We start from the raw sequence: 21,403 nt of genomic DNA, 5'->3' as shown, positions 1-21,403 counted from the left end.
CGTGGTGACTGGCTTGACTGGGGCAGCCCCATGCCATCAGGAGCAGAGCAGTCTTGGTGCTGCCCTTCCAGTCAGGCCACTTTCAGTTTGGCCGCCTCTGAGTTAACTTTGCCATGGAGTTTTTGGAAATTTGATGGTGGTGTATTTTAAAATCAGAGCTTAAATGAAAGGGACTTCCCTGTTTTGACTATTTAAATGGCCCACCATCCCAAAATAAATACCTTGCCCATGCATTATTAACAGAATACACTGTTTCAATACTACTACTGGAAGTCCCCTGAAATTTGAGGCTTAATTCTGTTGTCCAGTCATTCAGGTTGATGGTGATGAGCCCACAGTTGTTACTAATTAGCTGTGCCTTTCCTTTATCGCTCACTAATTCACTGAATGTTTAAGTGCCTTCAAGTGTTCCAAGCACTATGCTGGGCTCTGCTCTTACTGTGTTGAATAAGCTGTGGATTGCTCTTTCTATAAAGAAGTTAGACAGTGATCAACAGTCATACAGTAAAACCACTGAGTCTTTCAGAGTCCAGGGACTGGGCAGTGTTAGTCCATGGATGGTCAGGACAGACTTCTTAAGAAAGATGATGGACTAAAACTGAAGGGTGAGCAGAAGTTGAAGTAACAGTGTTCTGGGCAGGAGATATACCAGGTCTTATATCATGGTCTATTCTCGGAATGATGGACAGCTGAAAGCAGGGCAACCGGCGGCAGGGGGTGAAGCTGCGTAGTAGCAGCTGGATTGCACGTGGGACCTGGCGAACGGTTATCCTGAGAGTCCAGGGAAGGCATTAAAGAGCTTGCAGGAGAGGAGTGACCGAATTGGCTCTGTGTTTCAGTGATTCCTCTGACAGCAGTGTGTGTCTCAGCGCCAGAGGGAAGGGGTGTGTGTGTGTCCCTGTGAAAGTGTCTATGAATTGCTCTGCTAGAAGTGACTCACTGTTCTCTCCTCTCTTCAGGAAAATCCCACCAGTGTCCAGTATCACGTCCCCCGTCTCTACACGTGTTCCTCACCGGACAAACTCAGTGCCCACGTCACAATGTGGGGTCAGCTGCCTGGCAGCAGCCACTGTGTCTACATCCCCAGTCCTGCTCTCATCCACCTGCATCTCTCCAAACAGCAAATCGGTACCAGCTCATGGAACCACCCTAAATGCACAGCCTGCCACGTCCGGAGCAATGGATCCTGTGTGGAGTATGCAATCCAGACAAGTGTCCTCCTCATCCTCATCCCCTTCCATGCCCTCTGGCCTTTCCTCAGTCCCCTCCTCCCCTATGTCCAGGAAACCTCAGAAGTTGAAATCCAGCAAGTCTTTAAGACCCAAGGAGTCTTCTGGTAATAGCACTAACTGTCACAACACCAGTAGCAGTACCAGCGGCACCTCAGGAAAGAAACGCAAAACCAGTTCTCCACTGTTAGTTCACTCTTCTTCCTCCTCTGCCTCCTCTTCTTCTTCTCATTCCATGGAGTCTTTTAAGAAAAACTGTGTGGCTCACTCTGGGCCTCCCTACCCTTCCACGCTAACATCTTCCCATGGCATGGGCCTCAATTGTGTGGCAAATAAAGCGAACTCAGTGAGTGTCCGGCACGAGCAGTCAGGGAGGGCTGCCCCTGGAGGGAGCCCTGCTGAGTCCATCAAGAGGATGAGTGTGATGGTGAACAGCAGCGACTCAACGCTTTCTCTTGGCCCGTTCATCCACCAGTCCAGTGAACTGCCCATCAACTCCCATAGCAGTTACTCACACTCACACACTCCTCTGGACAAACTCATAGGAAAGAAAAGAAAGTGCTCACCCGGTTCAAGTGGCATCAGCAACAACAGCAGCAAACCCACAAAAGTTGCCAAATTGCCAGCCATGAACAACGTCCACATGAAACACATGGGCACCAGCCCAGGGACACAAGGACTGACGAACAGTTCCTTCCTTCATCAGGTAGGAAATGGACTGTAAGCCTTTTATGGGTTGCTAACTCCTCTCCCTTGACATCTTTTGCCAGCTTGGACATCTGTGTGGTTGGCTTGGTTGGTTTGCCTACAAACAGATGTCTAGCTTTCTGGTATCTTAACAAAAGGAAGAGTTCACGGCCATCCAAAGATAAAATAGGCTCCTCTTTGCCAAAATTTCTTACGACCTGGAGGATGCCCCTGGGTCAGGAGGCCAGAGCAGTGCATTTTACAGATAGGGCTGTGGAAACCATCCCACATGACAGCAGAATCCATTCCCACAACCAGTGAATGTAGTCCTCGGGGGACAACATTCATTTGCGATGTTGTCCAGGGAGGAGGCAGGCTGTTTCCTGGAGAGCAAGAAGAAAGCTGGGCCAAAATCCAACTGATCCAGAAAGGGATGATGTAAATTTTAAAAAGAAAGCACTTTTAATATTTTTCCAGCAGAGAATTTTCTATTTTCTTTGTATGTTTTCACCTCTGTTTTGTAGAGAGGCAGGAAAAACAGCATTAGTATGGGCATAGCAGAAGACTAAAATCTCCCAAGTTAGCAGATTAAAAAGAAATCTGTGGTGCATTTGTACAGAAGTGGCTAAGTGGGTGTCAGATTCTTAATTAACCATGTCTTACTAATGCTCCGTCTTTTCCCCACTCCTCCGTTACTCTTTTCTCCTGACCTTCTTTCTCTCCTTTAGCCGGTTTTTCCCACTCCCTTTGCTCTAACTTCCAGCTCATCTCTCATCTTGTTATTTCATTCATCAGGATATCTCCTCACCTTGCTTACGAAAAGGAATTTCAGCAGCATCACTCCCGAGCCCAGATTTAAAATGTGAGGCTCTTTTTGTTTGTTTGTTTTTGTCCTTCCTCAGTGTCAGAACCTAATTCAAATGCCAGGTTAGGACTTTTTCAGAAAATACCAAGGAGTTTCTTATTGTGATATAATTTTCCTCTAATATCTGAGTGAATTAATACCCAGTGTCAAATGTCTGGGGAAATAATTATCCATGAATTTAAATAGCAGCTGCTTAAATTCTTTTATCTGAGCCTCCAATACATATGGGCTCTTTGTATATTGTTTAAGTCTTTGAGCAGGAGGTTCCCGGACAGGTGAAAATTTGCTTTTATTTCTGAGTTTGTAATTACTGATTATATGTAGTATATGAGAAGCATAGAAATGCAGTGCAAATGCCACAAGAAATGATATACCTTTCCTTTAAAAGTCCATTCTGAATATACTTTCCTGATTCTATGTGAACCCTGCAGGAGGGTTATTCCATTGTGTAGTGATGCCTACTTTTTATTGCTGAATACAGTGTGTCTTCATTTAGTTGTGGCTGCAGACTTCATGGCCCACAAGTGACAGAAAGGAGAGGAAGAGGGTGGGCAGGCCCATTAAAGAATAACAGTGCCTGTGGAAAGTTGGGGAGTAGAATTCCCATATGCTGCTCCCATAGACTTGTTACCATTTCCAAGGAGAAACTGCAGATCCAGACTTGTGTGAGAAATTTGGCCACTGTTTAAAGCTATGTATTTTTTTTACATGTCTTATCTTTTTTTTTAAATATTTTATTTATTTATTTTTAGAGAGAAGGAAAGGGAAGGAGAAAGAGTGGGAGAGAGACCTCAATGTGTGGTTGCCTCTCACGTGTCCCCTATTGGGGAACTGGCCTGCAACCCAGGCATGTGTCCTGACTGGGAATCGAACCAGCAACCCTTTGCTTCACAGGCCTGTGCTCAATCCACTGAGCTACACCAGCCAGGGCAACATGTCTTGTCTGTTTAATCTAATATAGCCCACACAGGCTAAGTTTGGCTTACGAGCTAACAATTTCCCACCTCTGATTTCCACCATCGGGGAAGCTATGTCCACTGGGACAAACAGCTTAAGTTTCCATTCTTCTCTTTAAAATTAGTTTTAACAAGTTTGTATTTGAGAATGATTTCTTCCATGGAATGGAACACTTTTTATTATGCCGCACAAATCCTAGGGGGACCTATAGCTAGAAATCAGAGGATCTGTGAACCCCCAACAAAGTGTTGTATTTTTCATGTCTATGTCATTCACTGCAAAAGGGATCCCATAGCTTTCACCCAAATCTAAAAGAGACCCATGACCCAAAAATGCTTTTCTTTAAAGCATTCTTTATGCTGCTCTTAGAAAAGTAGGGACCCCAACTTGCTGTTCTTCATTGGAGCCGACTTTAAAATAGAGATAGCAGACCTGGTTGAAGCTCCATAAACTAGGGAAGAGTGCAGTGGGACATGCTGTGAAGTTTAGGAGATGGGGCTGGGTAGTCTGTTCATGGCCAGAGTCCCCTCTTTTGGAGCATGGAAGCTGCTTTGGGTGTAAGTTTTCATACCTGTATGGGCTAGCCTATTGACTTTGTTCAGTTTTCAGTTGACAACCTGCAGTACCTTCAAGGAAAAAAAAAGTCAGTAAATAAAACCAAAAGGCAAACATGAACTTTTTCTCTAAGCTAGAAACCCAGCCTGCATCTCTTCTAGACTGTTTTTTAAAAAGTTAGTCTTATAGAATGATTGTGCCCAAAGCAATGAAGGCTTTTGAAAGCCAAGGCCAAATTCTTCAGCTGGCTGCTCCTGGCATCACCCTGTCAGTGAAGACTTTAGAGACCTATGGCCTTGGAATGTTCTTATTTAGCATCAGAGTAGTGCAGGCAGTACATTACTGCTTACTTACCTTTTCATTGTTTCCCTACCCCCTCTTTTTTGAAAGCCAAAGACACGTCCCTGACAACTGAAAATAGCATGGGGAGGAATAATCTGGACACTTTCGACGACAAGTTACACCTCCACTCAGCACTCTGGACTCCAAGATGCCTTTGAGTCTGTTTTCCCAACCTCCTGTGGGCCTCAAAGATAGAGATCTGCCGGGCTGTTGTTTTAACCAGGATTTCCCTGAAGCTTTGTCTGTAGCAGTGAGTATTCGTAAAGGACACTGGATCAGGTTCAGCCACCAAATTGCTTCTATCAGTGTTAAAGTGGTCTGGACTGCTTGTTACCAATCTGTGAGACATTTTTGTTTTGTTTTTTAACTTGCAGTATATCACGGAGCCACTCTTTAAGTAGATTGGCTGGGTTGAGTGTTTTGGTAAGAACATTACTGTAGAATTTTCTCCCTTCCTCCTCTCTCCACCCCAGTTCTTTTTACACTGTCTTCTGCAGGTCACTGTCTAGAGTTAAGGTGTCACCCTGCTAGATAGCTGACCTGGCTGAGGCTCCCTGAACTAGGGAATGAATGCAGTGGAACATGCTGTGAAGCCTAGGAGATAGGGCTGGGTAGTCTGTTCATGGCCAGAGTTCCCTCTCCCCGAGCATGGGAACTGCTTTGGGTGTGAGTTTTCACGCGAGTAGGGTCTAGCCTATTGAACTTGTTCAGTTCTAGCAGGTAGGCACCTTGACTGGAGACACCTTCCAGAGGGGAGACAGGACTGTACCCTGAGCAGCCCTCTGGAGAAGGGAATCTGCCATTGGGTTTTTATGGCCATGTTTCAGGAATGGAACATGTGTGTTAGTGCAAGACATCATGACAGAATAGCCTGTATTTTTCCCAGCATTTTGCAAGTCATTTAGGATAAGAAGCTGTCAAAAGTTTCAAACTTACAGACTGGTTTAAAGCTACTGATGCCCAGAGAGCAAGTATATACCATTTTAGAAGCTTACTTTTCATGGTACAAAAGCGATTCTGTGTGATTTACAAAAAAGAAGAAAACTAGTTTGATAATGGAAAGCCAAAATTTTGAAGAGTGGTGGATAAAAACCACTATACGGGAAAAATTTTTTCCAAGATTTCCAAAGAGGTGGAAATTTTCTATCCATTTAAGTCTTTATGTTAAACATTGTGGCAGATTGGGTTCATTGTCCTGCCCAGTCCCCTGTTTTCAAAAACTTACCTTTGTAAAGTGAAATTATCAGGATGCAGCAGAAACTGTCATTCACAAAGTCATTAATATACTTAAATATTTCCAAGGCACTCTCCATACTATATCTTCCAACTCCCCTCTGCATACTGTCCTGGGCTAAGGTAAATTTCTGCTTTGAGCACTCCCCCATGTTATGTGTGTGCACTCCCCCTCCTGCCATTACAGATGTTTATTTGGTTGCCACTGGGGTAGGGAGCAGGCACCTGGGGAGGGAGGGTAGTGAATCTGTACGGGTACCCATGAAGAGGGGATGGATGCACATCTAGTATTTCCCTGACACACCCTCTTTTCTTGGGATTCATGCTGGCCATCTTTCTAAGAGTTTTGGAGACTCCCCAGGATATTTTTTTCTAGTTCTCCACCCCAAAAGAAGGAGCTTAATATGTTAAAACATCATTGCTTGAGAAGGAGTTTGAGGGATAAGTTGGAGCTTTTGAACAGGTCAGTCAACTGATCACAGCTCCTGAAACAAGAACCAGGCACGTGTGCTTAGAAGAACACACAGAGTTGCTGAACACAGGATAAATTTCCCGGGGCTCTGGTGACCACCCTGGGCAGGGACTGGGCAGGGCCAGTCAGTACATCCTTTCTTCCCTGCAATTCTTGGGTTACTTCAGTTTCAGGGAATTTCAAGTCAACAACAGGTGGGATGAATAAATACTTGGTTATCAGCCTAATAATGTGAATTGCTACAGAATTAATCTTATGTAAGAAAAAAATTTTATGCAGATACTTTAGCTATAAATTGATGTAAAATACTGATTTTTTTAAAAAGGGGAGAACAGTATCTTGTGCACTTATTATGCAATCAATCAGTAAATGTTTTTAAAATGATACTGTAGGAGTGCTCAGTAAGGAGAGAGCCTGAGCCTGGGAGGGCAGGTTTGGTGTAGTTAGGAGAAGTCAGTCTGGTTGTTCCATCCCAGTGGACAAAGAAGAGGAGGTAAGAGGGAATCAGAACATATTCAGTTGATTCCTCGGTGACAAGTGCAATGGGGTATGGGTAGAATTTATTTTCAGAGCCAAGGGGAATTGATGGTTATAAATGAAGTTGCTTTTAGCAGTGGAGTTTATAGACAGATCATGTTGTACCGAAAGATGTGAATAGGATCCACAGTAGCAAGTTGGTTTAGAATAATGTAGCTATATCTAGATTAGCGGTGTTGATTATTTAATTTCATAGACTGAGGTTTTAATTGGATTTTATTATGTTTCCCGGTAGTACAGAGAGCGTCGGGATTAGGAAATTAGCCATTTTGGATTCTGCCTGCCACAAACAGACATATTCTAAACAGTGCTATTAAATTTTAGACTGTTCAAATATTTTATTTTCTCCTACAATGACTTTTTATGATGATGGACAATTAAGACCATTTAAAACATGGGAATACAAGTATTTTTTTTTAATTAAATTAACTTGCAAAAACCAAATTTGCAGTGGTTGGGTTGTTTCTAGACAGACTTTGGTATCAATTTAAAACCAAGATAATTTTTATATTCTTTCCAATAGAATTTCATGACAACTCCTGCAGTTTTCTTAACCTTAAAAAAAGTGCTGCAATGATGAACAAAGAATTATAGAAAACCTACTTTTGTACCTTTATTTTGGAATTTCTTGTTCTATTATAAATATGGAAGTATCCCTATCTCAGAAGACATATTTTGTTAAAAATGAATTGTACATATTTAAATATGTATTTTTGCACAGGTCTTTTTTTCTGATATCCTGTTTTGGTACAATTGAGATCATCTAGTATTTATTTATTAATTAATAAAAGTAAATACCTTTTTATAATTTGAAGTGGTTCACTGCCAAGCCAATAGTTCTAGAACCTGCCTCCTTTACAGTTTAAGGGATGCCTCTGTTCTGTGAAAGTCTTTTTTGTCCCTTTAGCGTCTCGGGAGTGGATTCATACAGATGAAGTGGGCATTGCTTCTCCCTAGTTGCCTGGTTTCTTGATAGACAGCATGTAACTAAGTGACACACTGCTTTTCTTTTGTTTTATGTGAGAGAGTGTATGTGCGTGCGCCTGCGTGTTTGTATGTGTACCCTCTGAGCACATGTGTGTTGGTATGTGATATGGTTTAAAACTAATGGAAAAAAAAACTGAAAGTGCCTGAACCTAATTTTAAGCATAGACAGACTCTCTTTAAAAAGACTTGAATGTTCAGTGGAACTTTTGGAGTTTGCTTTTTCCACCTAAATACTGTTTCTAAAAATTTAGGGAACGAGTTGAAAACCACCAATGCTGGTAATTTTATAAGGTGTTTTAAAATTAAGGCTTTTTGGTTCATAGTAATTCAACTGGTGATGGATTGCCCAGTGGCACCAAGGGTTACAAATGTTTGTCAGCCAGCAGCGTACATGATGTTTTCCGTTTTGTTATTCTCTCATAAAATACTAAGTTTAAAATCAAATATTTAAAATTTTTGTATTCCAAAAAGACAATACAAAGTACCTCTGAGAACGTTGAAAAAAATGTATAATTTGAAAATGTAATTTATAAAGGCAGCTGTCTTCCTGCAAGAGTTCTGTTGCCAAGGAATTTCTTAATATCTTTCATTCTGTCCTGGGGAAAATGTTGAGCTTTGGAAAATGATTGTTAAAAGTTTCATTGTTTAGAAGAAAATAATGATTTTTACATGTTGTGCAAAACATTTTACATTCTCAGATCATTTAAATGAGCACTACATACTGTCAGTGTGAATGTAGGGGCTTGAAAGCATTTTGCTGGGGTTTTTTGTTTTGTTTTTTTGTTTTGTTTTGTTTTTTGAGCTTGATTATAAAAGCAATCTCCTGTGTTAAAGTGTGTGAATAGTTTGATAATTTGTACACATAATCAAGAGCATCTCAGCTGGACTTTGTGTTGGCTGCTGTATAGAACATGAACAAATGTCAAGGGATAGAAAATTACTTTGGATATTTAAAAGAGAAGAAATATATAGTCTATTTGTTTTGTAACAGGTTTCTGTAAATAAAATAATTTATACTATTTATAAGAAAAAGTTGTGCTTTGCTTTATGAGAAATTAGTCTGTGGAACAAACATGTTACTAAACGGGCAATAAAATTAGGACTTCTCAATAAATAAGGTTGGCTGCATTGAACTATTTTACATGTTTTTGCCTCGTTGTGATTCCAAGCTCCTTTTGATCTAGTCTTTTATTCATTTTTGTCATCAAACACCCTTGTGAAGCACCTTCCTTTAGTTCCCTTTTTCTAAAAGCTAGGTGTTTCTGTGGGCCTGGGATGTTTCCATTCTTGGGCACAGGTCTTCGCCTTGGATAAATTAATAACTGTAAATAGTGAACACTACTGCTTCTTGCCCTGCAGGTTTGTCAACACAGAGGAGTTGATAGATTGAGAAACACATTCTACTTGTACTTGTTTATGTGTAAATTTGATATCACATGGTCAGTTTTGATTTAGAGGTGAGTTTTTATCCAGTGTTAGTCTGGTCTCTTCCTTGTTTTTACATACCTCTTTTATTGACAGCACAAATGCATTTTAGCATTATTCAGAGCAGAGCATACTGTTATTTCTAGAAATTTGGCCGGTTTTATCATTTGCAAATAATTAATTCTAATAAATTACAAATTATTTTTGTTGCTTAAAATAACGGGAGCGACTAATTTATGTATTAGAAAAAATGTCCATCCCTTACATGAAGGAGTTAGGCTGGCTTCAAACTTACTGGCCCGTGGACATCTCATTCTCTCCTAGACCAATTACTCAAATCCATTCCAAGAAAGCTCCCTGTGGATAGCGCCTTTCTCTTTGGGTGTCCCTCTTAATTCCTGGGAAAAGATATAGGTACTCAAACTCTTTCCCTTTTTTCTTACATTCCCTTCCTTGAAGGTGATTTGACCATGGAAAGCAAGCAACTATCCCAATTCCAAGGAAGGGGGTTTGTAGTTTTGGATCTTGGTGTATAGGGAATTCACAGTGGAAAGGTAGGTGAGGTCATTCTAGGCAGAGGAAGCAAACCCAAAAATGCAGAATAGAGAATAATTCTGAGTGAAGTATGCTGGGGGGGGCACATAGGGTTGCAAAAGTGGGTGCCAGATAGTGAAGGGCCTTACATGTCGTGGGGCCTTCATCTTGGGAGCATATAGTTTAACCAAATGTAACTATTAGAGCCAAGAGATACTCGTGATACAGGTTCATGTGTGGTGAAGCCACCAAAATTGGAAAATCAAAGAAGCACTTCAGTGTCTCCCTTCTTCTTGCATTTTGATTATTTTACCTTAAATTTGTCTTTACCCTTGTCTCTCTGAAGTCCAAATCAAAAAGCTGCCCCCTAAACCAAGCCTAAGGTCCTCCCCCTTCTTACCCCACTTTCTACTCTTGCAGTTGCCTTCTTATAATAAACTCTCACTTTTGTTACTAATGGGAGTTAATTGAATTAGTCTTTGACCCTGTAAGGCTGTGATTTTTGGTGTCTGTTATTCTTATTTTTCACAACCCAGGGACCAAAGCTGGCACTAGCAAAGTATCACTTAAAGGGGAGGGTGAGACTGTCAGCCAAAGAAAAAGATTTCAGGCGGAAGGAGAGAATCACACACTTATAATTTAATACTTTTTGAAAAATCCCCATCACATAAGATTCTTCAATAACAGCAGGACAGAATCTACATGTAAGAAACTTGGGACAAAAATAAGTTACAAAGCTGTTGTAATAATCCAGGTAGGAATTTTTAAGATTCCAAAACTAAGGTGGTGACCATGGGGATGAAGAGGGGACCCGCTGCAGGGATCTTTTAAAGGAAGAACCAATAGGCTTATGGTCTAATCATGTTAAATGTTAAAGGGAAGAGTGAGTCTCAAAGATAATACACAGATTTCTAGCTTGGCCAAACTGGTTGATGAGCTTTGAGTGAAATATATGATATGGTGACAGAGAAGGAAAAAAACAATGAAACTGAGTTACTGGTGGGAAATTGAAGTTTAGTAGCCAGTGACTGTGTGTACAGTCTTGATGGAGCTTTAGAGGCAGGTTTGAAGCTGTAAAACAATTGGAGGGTTGTCTTTCACTTTTAGATGGAAGTGAATGAGTTCACAAAGGTAACTATTCAACTTGGCTTATTATTATGTTAAAAATAATGCTTATCTAATTGAGTCCCTATTGTACCAAGCATTTTACATAATGTTAGTAGGTAGCATTACCAGGCTGTGAATTCTGGTCTGTCGTATCAGTGGCTCTTAACCTTTTTAGAGTTCTCCTCAATGTTTAATCAAGTAGGGACAAATCCCCACTTTGAAAAAAAAAAATCTGCAAATGCCCTGGCCAAGTGTCTCTGTTGTAGCATTGTCCCAGACACCACAGGTCACAGGTTCACTTCCCAGTGAGGGCACATACCTAGGTTGTGGGTGCCAAGTCTTCAGAGCATGTATGGAAAGAAGCCAATTGTTGTTTCTTTCTCTTTCTGTCTCTCTCCCCACCTCCCTCCACCCCTTTTTTTCTCTCTCTAAAGTCAGTAAACATATCCAAGGGGGAGGATTCTTTTTTAAACCTACAGTTTGAAGGGCAGAAGGAACAAATAAAGAGGAGGAAGCTTTATACTCACCCCTCACCCATAGGTTTTCCAAACCTGTTGTAGGTGGACTAAAATGTTCTGAATGTATGATTTTAAAATCAGGTCTCTTTATACAAGGAAACTGAGTCCCAAACTTGGTCCAAGAAAACAATCTGATTGTAGGACCTGACAAGTCAATCCGGAGTTGCACTTATAATACCCTGCCCTGTTGGCTTTATGTTTCCATTTCCTTCCCAGAGAAAAGGATGATACATGGTCCAAGGTGGAGAGCTCAGGCTTACATTTTCCCCCTAATGTGTAATATTCCTCCTCCTCTACCATTGATTGCTGCTTGATGAGCAGAAGTCAAGTGTACAAGGCTCATCTGTGTTTATCATTCACAAGAAAACCTTTTTTTTCTGTCACAGATTCTGAGAATCACATGAAAGTAGTTATGGATTCTCTCTGGGAAAGGCATGTAAGAGAAAAAAGCTCCACCACTGACTTCATCTTGTTCAAGTCTGCTTTTTTCCCACAGCCTTCAGGTTGATAGCTCCTGCTCCGTCTCACATATAGACATGCTAATCATTCTGCTAGTGGCTTGAGTTTAACAGAAACAGTCCTTTACTAGTAAGTGCCTCTCCTAAGGAGATAAGGGAAGTATGTTCAAAAGTAATGATTGTTTATCAAAGATTTGCAGGAACATTGTGACAGGACTCATCAGTTAGAGTCAGCAGACTAAGAACAAAGTTTCACAATCTTGCTCAGAATCCCTGCGGGCACCCAGATGTCTGTGACATCAGTTACCTCTTGTCCCTCCCTTTTACCCCTCCCATTGACATAAAATAAACCTGAATTTCTGTATTTTCTTAATATGATTCTTTAGGACATTAGTTCTCCATCTTCTTGGCTTACTGGCTTTCTGAATAAAGTTGCTTTCCCTTCCCCAGCACATTTTCATCACAGGCACAGGCACCACATTTTATCTTTCATTTCTAGGATTTTACACACTTGAAGCCCATCCTCCACGGCCCAGAGAGAGGAAAGCCCAAAATGAAAGCCTGAAGAAGAGAGTATTTGGTTGAAGACAGAGAACCAATATAAAGAGTGAAAAATCACATCAGGGATAGAGTTAAGATGGTTTAGCTAGAAGTTGAGACAACTGACTCCATCATAATTATGAACCCACTTAGGTAATAGGTTTTGTTTTGTTTTTTGTCCTGCTTTCCCCAGGATAAGTGGAACAGCAGATACTAGTTGAATGGAAAAGTTACAAGAACTTATGCAGGAAGATTGCCAAAAATTAAAGAGTATGTGTGAGGGTGTGGCTAATGTGGATATTCACGGAGTGGACTGGAAGCTGCTGTGTCAGATCTAGGCAGGCTCTCTCAAGACCAGTCTTGTGATCCTTCTTCCAGGTAACTTGTATGTGATTAGACAAGTCAAGTGATTCGTTCAAGGTGATGGAGCAAAGTCCACGTTGAACTTAATATGACCGGTATTCAAGAGGGACTAATGTATGAGGCAGATCTAGGCACCAGCGTCATGACAGTGGCATAGCACTTTTAGGAACAGGTCAAGGGGTATAGGGTCAAGGAACAAAATAGGGGTATAGGGTCAAGAGTGGACAATGACCAGTAGAGGAAACTGCTGCTTCCTGGCACCAAAGTTCCTGAGGTGTGTATGAACCAGCAGCCTCTAACCTAGAGGGTTTTGAGAAAAGCAGAATCCTCAAAAATCAAATACTTAGTTTTATCAGCATTGGTACTCCAGTAATTGCAGATGCTTGGGGAAAAAGACTCTGGTAACCGCTAAGAGGGTTGGCGAAGTTGTCAGGGCACCACCTACTTGCAGTCTTGTCCAAGTAGTCAGTTCCCCAAGGCAGTCTCACATTTGTGGTACATGATAGCTGAATTGAAGGCTGATCATTCACTGGCAAATTGTCCCTTTTATATCCAATCTGTACAAGGAAACTTACACCATTATGAGAGATATCTGATGATAAGGGGTAAGCCCTTCCCCCTTGACCACGTACTTCAAGGTTACAGTGTCCTGGACCAAACTGCTACAATTTCTTGATATCTTTTGTAGGTCTAAAGAAACACAAGAATAATGCAAACCTGTGGCTCTATGGCTTTGAAATCCAAACTGTGATTATTAGAGCTTTTCCTACTTTCCATATAGGGATTCAACTTCACTCCTCCATTGCTATCAGGGAAGTATTGAGGTTTGTTAATAACAACTGAGAGTTTGATAGCATTAAGTGAGGGATTATCATAGCCCCTACCCCCTCCATTTCCCATAATCATGGGAACAAATAATATTTCAAGTATCAGTTATTAATCCTCTTTTAAAAATTGGTTAAAAACAGTATCCAGGATTAATTTGGAATTATGCAATAATTTGCTAACAATCAGTAATCTATCAACCACTATTAATGATTGGTTAGACTACAAAGGACTAATCATGTTCAGTCATAAAATCATGCATGTATTGCAGTGTATGTGCTCAGTGAGCAAATGAGATCGGTATCCTTTTAGTCCTTTGGTTCAGGTAAAGTTAGGTATAGATATTTAATAACAAGAAATGGTTTTTAGACAGTATTTTCATCCCTAAAATTCTGCGAGTTAGTACATTAAAAATGGACCCAAAGCTGTTCTTTCTAATATAGGAAATATATTACCCTAACATGGTATGGCTTTCAAATATTTCTTTATCTCTTATTGAATAGATAAAATTGATGCACAATCAAATTTTACTAAGAAAAAAATGGTATTAATGCATTACAAAATAATTACAAAAGATAATTTTTTCCAGTGACTCTATTTCATACACTAGGACAGTGTATTATAAATGATACAGCTTTATAAAACTGACAAGATTAAGTTTCCAACTTTGATTTTTTTTAAAAATTCGCTAATATTAAAAGGAACTAAACACAATGAAGTGTTTAGCTCTATATCACTTAGTAAATAAATATCACTTGATATTTCATATTGTGCCCTTCATGAGTGAAACCAGAAAATTATGGAAGCTACCAGAGGTAGGATGAAGTTCAAGAATTCTTTGGCTAGATTCTCCCAGTAATTAATGCAGGAGGGTGACCATTGACTCCATGTGCACAGTGTAGGGGACGGTGTGGGAAAAGCAAACTCATCTTCTGGTGGGGCCAACCAGGCAGGAATGTACAATAACAGCAGGCTGAGTGAGCTCCATGCTGCAGAACACATACAGCCTTTTTGGTTGACTGGGAATTCGAGCCCAAAGTAAGCTTCATCTGTCATTTTTCCAGTGTCGGTGGGTAAGTGATTTTTTAATTATCTTTCATTTTTTATATGGTGACCATAAATTCTTTTCTTGAAAACATCTTGTGGGGAGGGATAGTTGCAGCACATAGGTGACCAATTTGCAACCTTGTAGCATTAGGAAGCCGCCTTTAGCATCCTGACTTGCTTCAGTTCTCAGCCTTTTGTATCCCCAACTGTGGGAAATAAGGATCTGGGCCAAAATTTTCCTTGACAGGCCTTTTATCAAGTGTAAAATACTCTAGCAAAAAACAGAGAACCAGGGTTTGAAATTAGCACAACAAATTTGTTTTTAAAAATAAGATCAAGTATATAAAAATTCTAGAATTCTTGCTTTAGCTTATACGTGTGAAACTTGGCTTATAGTGGCCTTAGTCACTTTAGATGACAGGAGTTTTCTACTGACATTCATATTAATATACTAAGAAATCCATCTAAGGATACTATTCTTTAGTTTGTAGTGTTTTTACCTAAATGAACCTGGCTCTCTATTCTACAGATGAGGAAGTAGGCCCAGAAGAGATGAAGGAAGTACTTCCTCCTAACATCAGACGGCTGGTGTGAGGGACCAGACAGAAGCTGGTTTTCCCGGCTTTAGTGTCCAGTGCTCTTTGTCTCATACCATGTGGCCTCCCTTACAGAGATTTGTTGGATTCCAACTTCATTTTCCGGTCCAAACTCTTACTTTGAGACTTAACAGTATTCCACTGGGATTTGTAATTACACAGAATAACTCTTGAACATTATGTATTAAAAACTATATACACACACATACATACACAGACATACACAGGTCTAAATATGGAGAATATTCACCAAAGTATCAACAGTAGCTGTCTCTGCAGTATAGAATTACAAGGCGATTGATTCTCTTGCTTGGATTTATTTTATAATGAACATGTAATACTTTTCAGAAAAAGAAGAAAAAACAGACTCGTACTTCTCAAAATTGTATTATTTACTTCCTCAGAAGGTAAGGTATTCTACTTGACTTAGCAGCAGTCTTGAGTTTTCAGTGTCCCCATCTTGCACTGGGATTGGATATAGCATGTCATTTCTTTTAGCATCACTTACCATGTCATCCTCACCTACTAATTTTTTTTTGAAAAGAAAATTTAATTGTTCAAGTACAGTTTTCTGTCTTTTACTCCCATCCCAGTCCACCCCCCAGTGCTCCCCATCTTCCTCCCATTCCCACCCCCTACTAATTTTAGGCAGTTGGGCTAAAATGATAAAAGGGAAATAAAGTCAAGTACATTTTAAACAAAAAAGAGAAGTGTTTCGAGACTTCCCTCTCCTCTAGACTGTGTAAGTCCAAGCCATGATTGAAAAGCCATAGTTGCTCGGTGACCACTTCAGCCCTAGTGGTTATATAGGTGGGAGTTCAGGGAAAGGGTTATTTCAAGAAACCAACATTTCAGTACTACTTGTTTTCCCTCTAGCATGAACTTCGTTGTGCCAATTTGCTAAAGACAATCTTCTGCTAATTTTTAAAGGAACATAGTATGCTCACAATGACTGTATGTCTAACAGATTGCACTGCATCCTCAGGATCGTGGGTTTTGTTAAGGGTATTTGCATGTATAATTTCTTTAAGAAATTATAGTGGTGATTGTTACTAAGGTTTTATAACTAAGCAGTTTTAGAAATCCTCATGTGCATATTCACAAATGCTTCAGGCATATCCAGCATTTTTTAACAGCCTCCCATCCACAATGCAGTGGCCATAGGACACTCCTTTCAAAGACCAGCTCTGGTCACACTGCTTCCTTTGGCAGATAATCAATGGCCCCTCTTTCAGCACAACACTGATGATAGCCACTGTCTTGATTTTTAAGGTTATGTTTCTGATACTTCACCATTAAATATCTCCTCAGCAGTAGGGCAGGATTTCCCAATCTATTGTAATGCCTAATTTATTCCAATTTTTATCATAAACAAATGTTGAATGGTATCAAATTATTTTCAGTTGATTGAGATTGTGTTCTCAACTAATATTCTAACGAATCATTCACATCAGCATATAAACATTCTCTCTTAAATAAAAAAGCCTCTTTTCTCCCCTTCTTTTTACAATACAGTGTCCCTTATTCTCTTAACTCACCTCTCCCCAAACTGCTCTCATCCAGGTGGCCATCCAAAACTCTGGGATCATCCTTGACTCAATTTCTCATCCTTTCCCCATTCTATTTTTTCTTTTTTTTTTAATTGTTTTCTATTACAGTTGTCCCAATTTTCCCCTGTTGTGCTCCTGTGCCCTACCCACCTCCCATTCCCACAGTCAATTCCTACCCTGTTGTCCATGTCCATTGGGTATTTACACTTGTTCTTTAACTGGGTCCTTTCCCTTCTTTCCTCCCTTATTGCCTTCCCTCTCCCCTCTGTTTCCTGTCAGTCTGTTCTTTGTTTCCATGACTCTGGTTCTATTTTGCTTGTTTGTTTTCTTCATTAGGTTCCTCTTATAGGTGACATCATATGTCATTTGTCTTTCACTGCCTGGCTTATTACACTTAGCATAATATTCTCCAGTTCCATCCATGCTATTGCGAAAGGTAGGAGTTACTCCTTTTTTTCTCCATGTGTAAACTTACCACAGTTTTTTGAACCACTCATTTACTGATGGGCACTTAGGCTGTTTCCACCACTTGGCTATTATAAATAATGCTGCGATGAACATTGGAGTGCATTGGTTCTTTTGAATTGGTGTTTCAGGATTCTTAGGATGTAATCCCAGCAGTGGAATTGCCAGATCAAAAGTCAGTTCCATTTTTAGTTTTCTGAGGAAATTCTATATTGTTTTCCACAGTGGCTGCTTCAGTCTGCATTCCCACCAACAGTGCACTAGGGTTCCCTTTTCTCCACAACCTCACCAGAATTCAGTGTTCATTTGTTTATGATGGCCATTCTGACCAGTATGAAGTAGTATCTCATTGTGGTTTTAATTTTCATCTCTCTGATGGTTAATGATGCTGAGCATCTTTTCATATGTCTCTGGGTCCTCTGTATGTCCTCCTTGAAGAAGTATCTCTTCAGGTCCTTTGCCCATTTTTTAATTGGATTGTTTGTCTTCCTGGAGTAGAGTCATGTGAGTTGTTTATGTATTTTGGAGATCAATCCCCTTTTCTGAGGTATCGTTGGCAAATATGTTTTTCCATACAGTTGATTTCCTTTTCATTGGATGATGTCTTCTTTAGCTTTGCATGCAGAAACTTTTTAATTTGATGTAGTCCCATTTGTTTATTCTTTCTTTTATTTCCCTTGCCCTTGAGGGTATGTCAGTGAAAATGTTGCAGTGTGGGATATCTGAAGTTTTACTGCCTATGTTTTCCTCTAGGACTTTTATTGTGTCATGGCTTATATTGAAGTCTCTATCCATTTTGAGTTTATTCTGGTATACGGTGTAAATTGGTCATCTAGTTTCTTTCTTTCTTTCCTTTCCTTTCCTTTCCCTTCCTCCCTTCCTTCCTTTCTTTTTTTTTTTTGTAGGTACCCTTCCAGTTTTCCCAACACCATTTGCTGAAGAGGCTATTTTTACCCCATTGTATGTTCCTGCCCGCTTTGTCAAATATTAATTGACCATAGAGTCTTGGGTTTATTTTTGGGCTCTCTGTTCTGCTCCATATGTAACTATTCTTATGCCAGTACCAGAGTGTTCTGATTACAGTGGCCTTGGAGTATAGTTTGATATCAAGTATTGTGATCTCTCCTACTTTGTTCTTCTTTCTCAAAATTGATGTGGCTATTTGGGATTGGTTTTCATTCCATATAAATTTCTGAAATATTTGTTCTAAATCGGTGAAGTATTTTATTGGTATTTTAATAAGGATTACATTGGATCTATAGATTGCTTTGGGTAGTATAGATATGTTAATGATAGGAATTCATCCAATCCATGAACACAGCCTATGCTCCCATTTATTTGTATCTTAACTAAATTTCTTTCTTCAGTATTCTGTAGTTTTCCGAGTACAGGTCTTTTACCTCCTTGGTTTATTCCTAGGTACTTAATTTTTCTTGTTGCTATAATAAATGGGTTTTTTCTCTAGTTTCTTTTTCTGACATTTCATTGTTGATATACAAAAATACCTTCAATTTCTGAATATTGACTTTGTATGCTGCTTGGCCAAATTTACTTGTTAGTTCATGTGTAGTTAGTTTTTTGGTGGAGACTGTAGGCTGTTCTATGTACACTGTCATGTCGTCTGCAAGTAATGACAGTTTTACTTCCTCCTTTCCAATTTGGATGCCTTTCATTTCTTTTTCTTGTCAGATAACTATGGTTAGGACTTCCAGTACTATGTTGAGTAAAAGCAATGAAAGCAGACACCTTGCCTTGTTCTTGTTCTTGGGGGAAAGCTTTTAGTTTTTGCCCATTGAGTGTGATGTTGGCTGTAGGTTTCTTATATATGGCCTTTATTATGTTGATGTATATTCCCTCTATTCTCACTTTGCCAAGGGTTTTTATCATAAGTAGGTGCTGTACATTACCAAATGCTTTTTCAGAGTCTATTGATGTGATCATGTGGTTTTTATCTTTCATTTTGTTTACAGTGTATTACATTTATTGATTTGCAAATATACCATCCTTGCATCCCTGGGATGAATCCCACTTGATCATGGTTTATGATCTTTTCAATGGACTGTGGAATCCAGTTTGCCAATATTTTGTTGAGGACTTTAAGCATCTGCGTTCATCAGCGATATTGGCCTGTAGTTTTCTTTCTTTGTTGTGCCTTTACCTCATTTTGTAATACTGGCCTTGCAAAATGAGTATGGGAGTCTTTCTTCCCCTTCAATTTTTTGGAAAAGATTGGAAAGGATAGGAGTTAGCTCTTCCCTATATGTTTGGTAAAATTCACCTGTGAAGCCATCCAATCCATGGCTTTTGTGTACTGGCAATTTTTTTTTATTACTGCTTCAATTTTATTAGCTGTTATATTAGCTGTTTTCTGCTTCTACTGGATTCAGTTTTAGAAGATTCTATGTTTCTTTTTTTTTTTTTTAGCCTTGTTGATCTGTATATTTTTTTAATTTTTTTATTGATTATGCTGTTACAGTTGTTCTATTCCCCCTTTATTCCCCTCCACCCTACCCCCCATCCCCACCATCACCCCCCCTTTAGTTTATGACCATGTGTCTCAAGTCCTTTAGATTCTATATTTCCCATGCTATTCTTGCCCCCCCATCTATTTTCTATCTACTGTCTATGCTACTTATTTTCTGTACCTTCTCCCCCCTTCTCCTCCTCCCACTCCCCTGTTGCTAACCCTCCTTGAGATCTTCATTTCTATGTTTCCACTCCTGATCTAGCTGTCCTTTTCGTTTGCTTTCGTTTTAGGTGTGGTTGTTAATAACTGTGAGTTTGTTGTCCTTTCACTGTTCATGTTTCTTTAACTTCTTTTTCTTAGATAAGTCCCTTTAACATTTCATACAATAAGGGCTTGGTGATGATGAACTCCTTGAATTTGATCTTATCTGAGAAGCACCTTATCTGTCCTTCCATTTTAAATGAAAGTTTTGCTGGATAGAGCAATCTTGGTTGTAGGTCTTTAGATTTCATGACTTGGAATACCTCTTTCCAGCCCCTTCTTGCCTGTAAGGTCTCTTTTGAGAAATCCGCTGACAGTCTGATGGGGACTCCTTTGTAGGTGACTGTCCCCTTAGCTCTTGCTTCTAGGATTCTCTCCTTCATTTTAATCTTGGCTAATGTAATTATGATGTGCCTTGGTGTGTTCCTTCTTGGGTCCAACTTCTTTGGGACTCTCTGAGCTTCCTGGATTTCCTGGAAGTCTATTTCCTTTGCCAGATTGGGGAAATTCTCCTTTATTATTTGTTCAAATAAGTTTTCCACTGGTGGCTGTGCCTTTCCCCCTTCTGGTACCCCTATAATTCGGATGTTGGAGCGTTTAAAGATGTCCTGGAGGTTCCTAAGACTCTCCTCATTTCTTTGAGTTCTTGCTTCTTGACTCTTTTCTGTTTGGCCATTATTTGCTTTCTTCTGGTCCACTCCATTGATTTGAGTCCCAGTTTCCTTTTCATTGCTATTGGTGTCCTGTGCAATTCCATTCATTTCAATTAGTTTCGCCTTCATATATTTGTCTAATTTGTGGCTATAATCAACCAGTTCTGTGAGGATCCTGATGACCAGTGTTTTAAACTGTGCATCTGTGAGTTTTGCTATTTCTTCATTGCTTAGATTTATTGGCTCTGGGGCTCTGAGATCCTCCTGCGCCATTCTTGGTCTGTTCTGGCCCTTTAAGTGTGAGAAGCGGCGCCTTGGATTCCCAGGTCGCTGAGTTGTGACGCTGTATGTGGGGGCGTGGCCAGAGCGGGGAAATGGCGACCCCCTCTGCCGCTTCTCACAGCTGGGTGCGGAGGAGCAGTGCCTTAGGTGGTTCACCTGGGCCGGGCCACTCAGAGTCGCTGGGTTATGACGCTGTATGTGGAGGTGGGGTCAGAGCAGGGAAATGGCGGCGCCCTCCACTGCCGCTTGCCGTGGGGACCCGCCGGCCGGGTCCTACCGCCCACTCCCTCACCTGTCCACCCTCGCACAAATGCGCGACCTCAGTCAACACGCAGCCCCGGGCCCGGCTGTCTCCCCTCGGTCGCTTGTCTGGTTGCTTGCTGGGTCGCTCGCTAGGTCTGACCCTGTGCCTGGACCTTCCGGTCAGGCTGAAGAATTTGTTGTTAAC

The 21,403-nt window shown here is 40.3% G+C and overlaps 1 protein-coding gene across 8 annotated transcripts in view; it reads left to right on the top strand.

Moving 5' to 3' along the window:
• Nucleotides 1–8,983, top strand: part of ATXN7 (ataxin 7) — a 151,750-nt gene extending 142,767 nt beyond the window's left edge. For 6 of the 8 annotated variants that reach the window (XM_053669353.1, XM_053669354.1, XM_037136126.2 and 3 more), the window contains 3 exons: nt 960–1,935; nt 2,712–2,778; nt 4,684–8,983. In XM_053669353.1, the coding sequence (XP_053525328.1) occupies nt 960–1,935; nt 2,712–2,778; nt 4,684–4,793 (1,153 nt within the window). In that variant the 3' untranslated portion in view covers nt 4,794–8,983. The remainder of the gene's footprint in view (nt 1–959; nt 1,936–2,711; nt 2,779–4,683) is intronic. The other 2 variants (XM_053669355.1, XM_037136129.2) reach the window with 1 other exon arrangement.
• Nucleotides 8,984–21,403: the final 12,420 nt, after the last annotated feature.

This window comes from Artibeus jamaicensis, unplaced genomic scaffold (assembly GCF_021234435.1).
Source record: "Artibeus jamaicensis isolate MK-2021 breed Jamaican fruit bat unplaced genomic scaffold, CSHL_Jam_final contig_519, whole genome shotgun sequence".
NCBI lineage: Eukaryota > Metazoa > Chordata > Mammalia > Chiroptera > Phyllostomidae > Artibeus > Artibeus jamaicensis.
The sequence above is the reverse complement of the archived record's forward strand: the minus strand, read 5'-3'. Positions and strand labels throughout refer to the sequence as shown.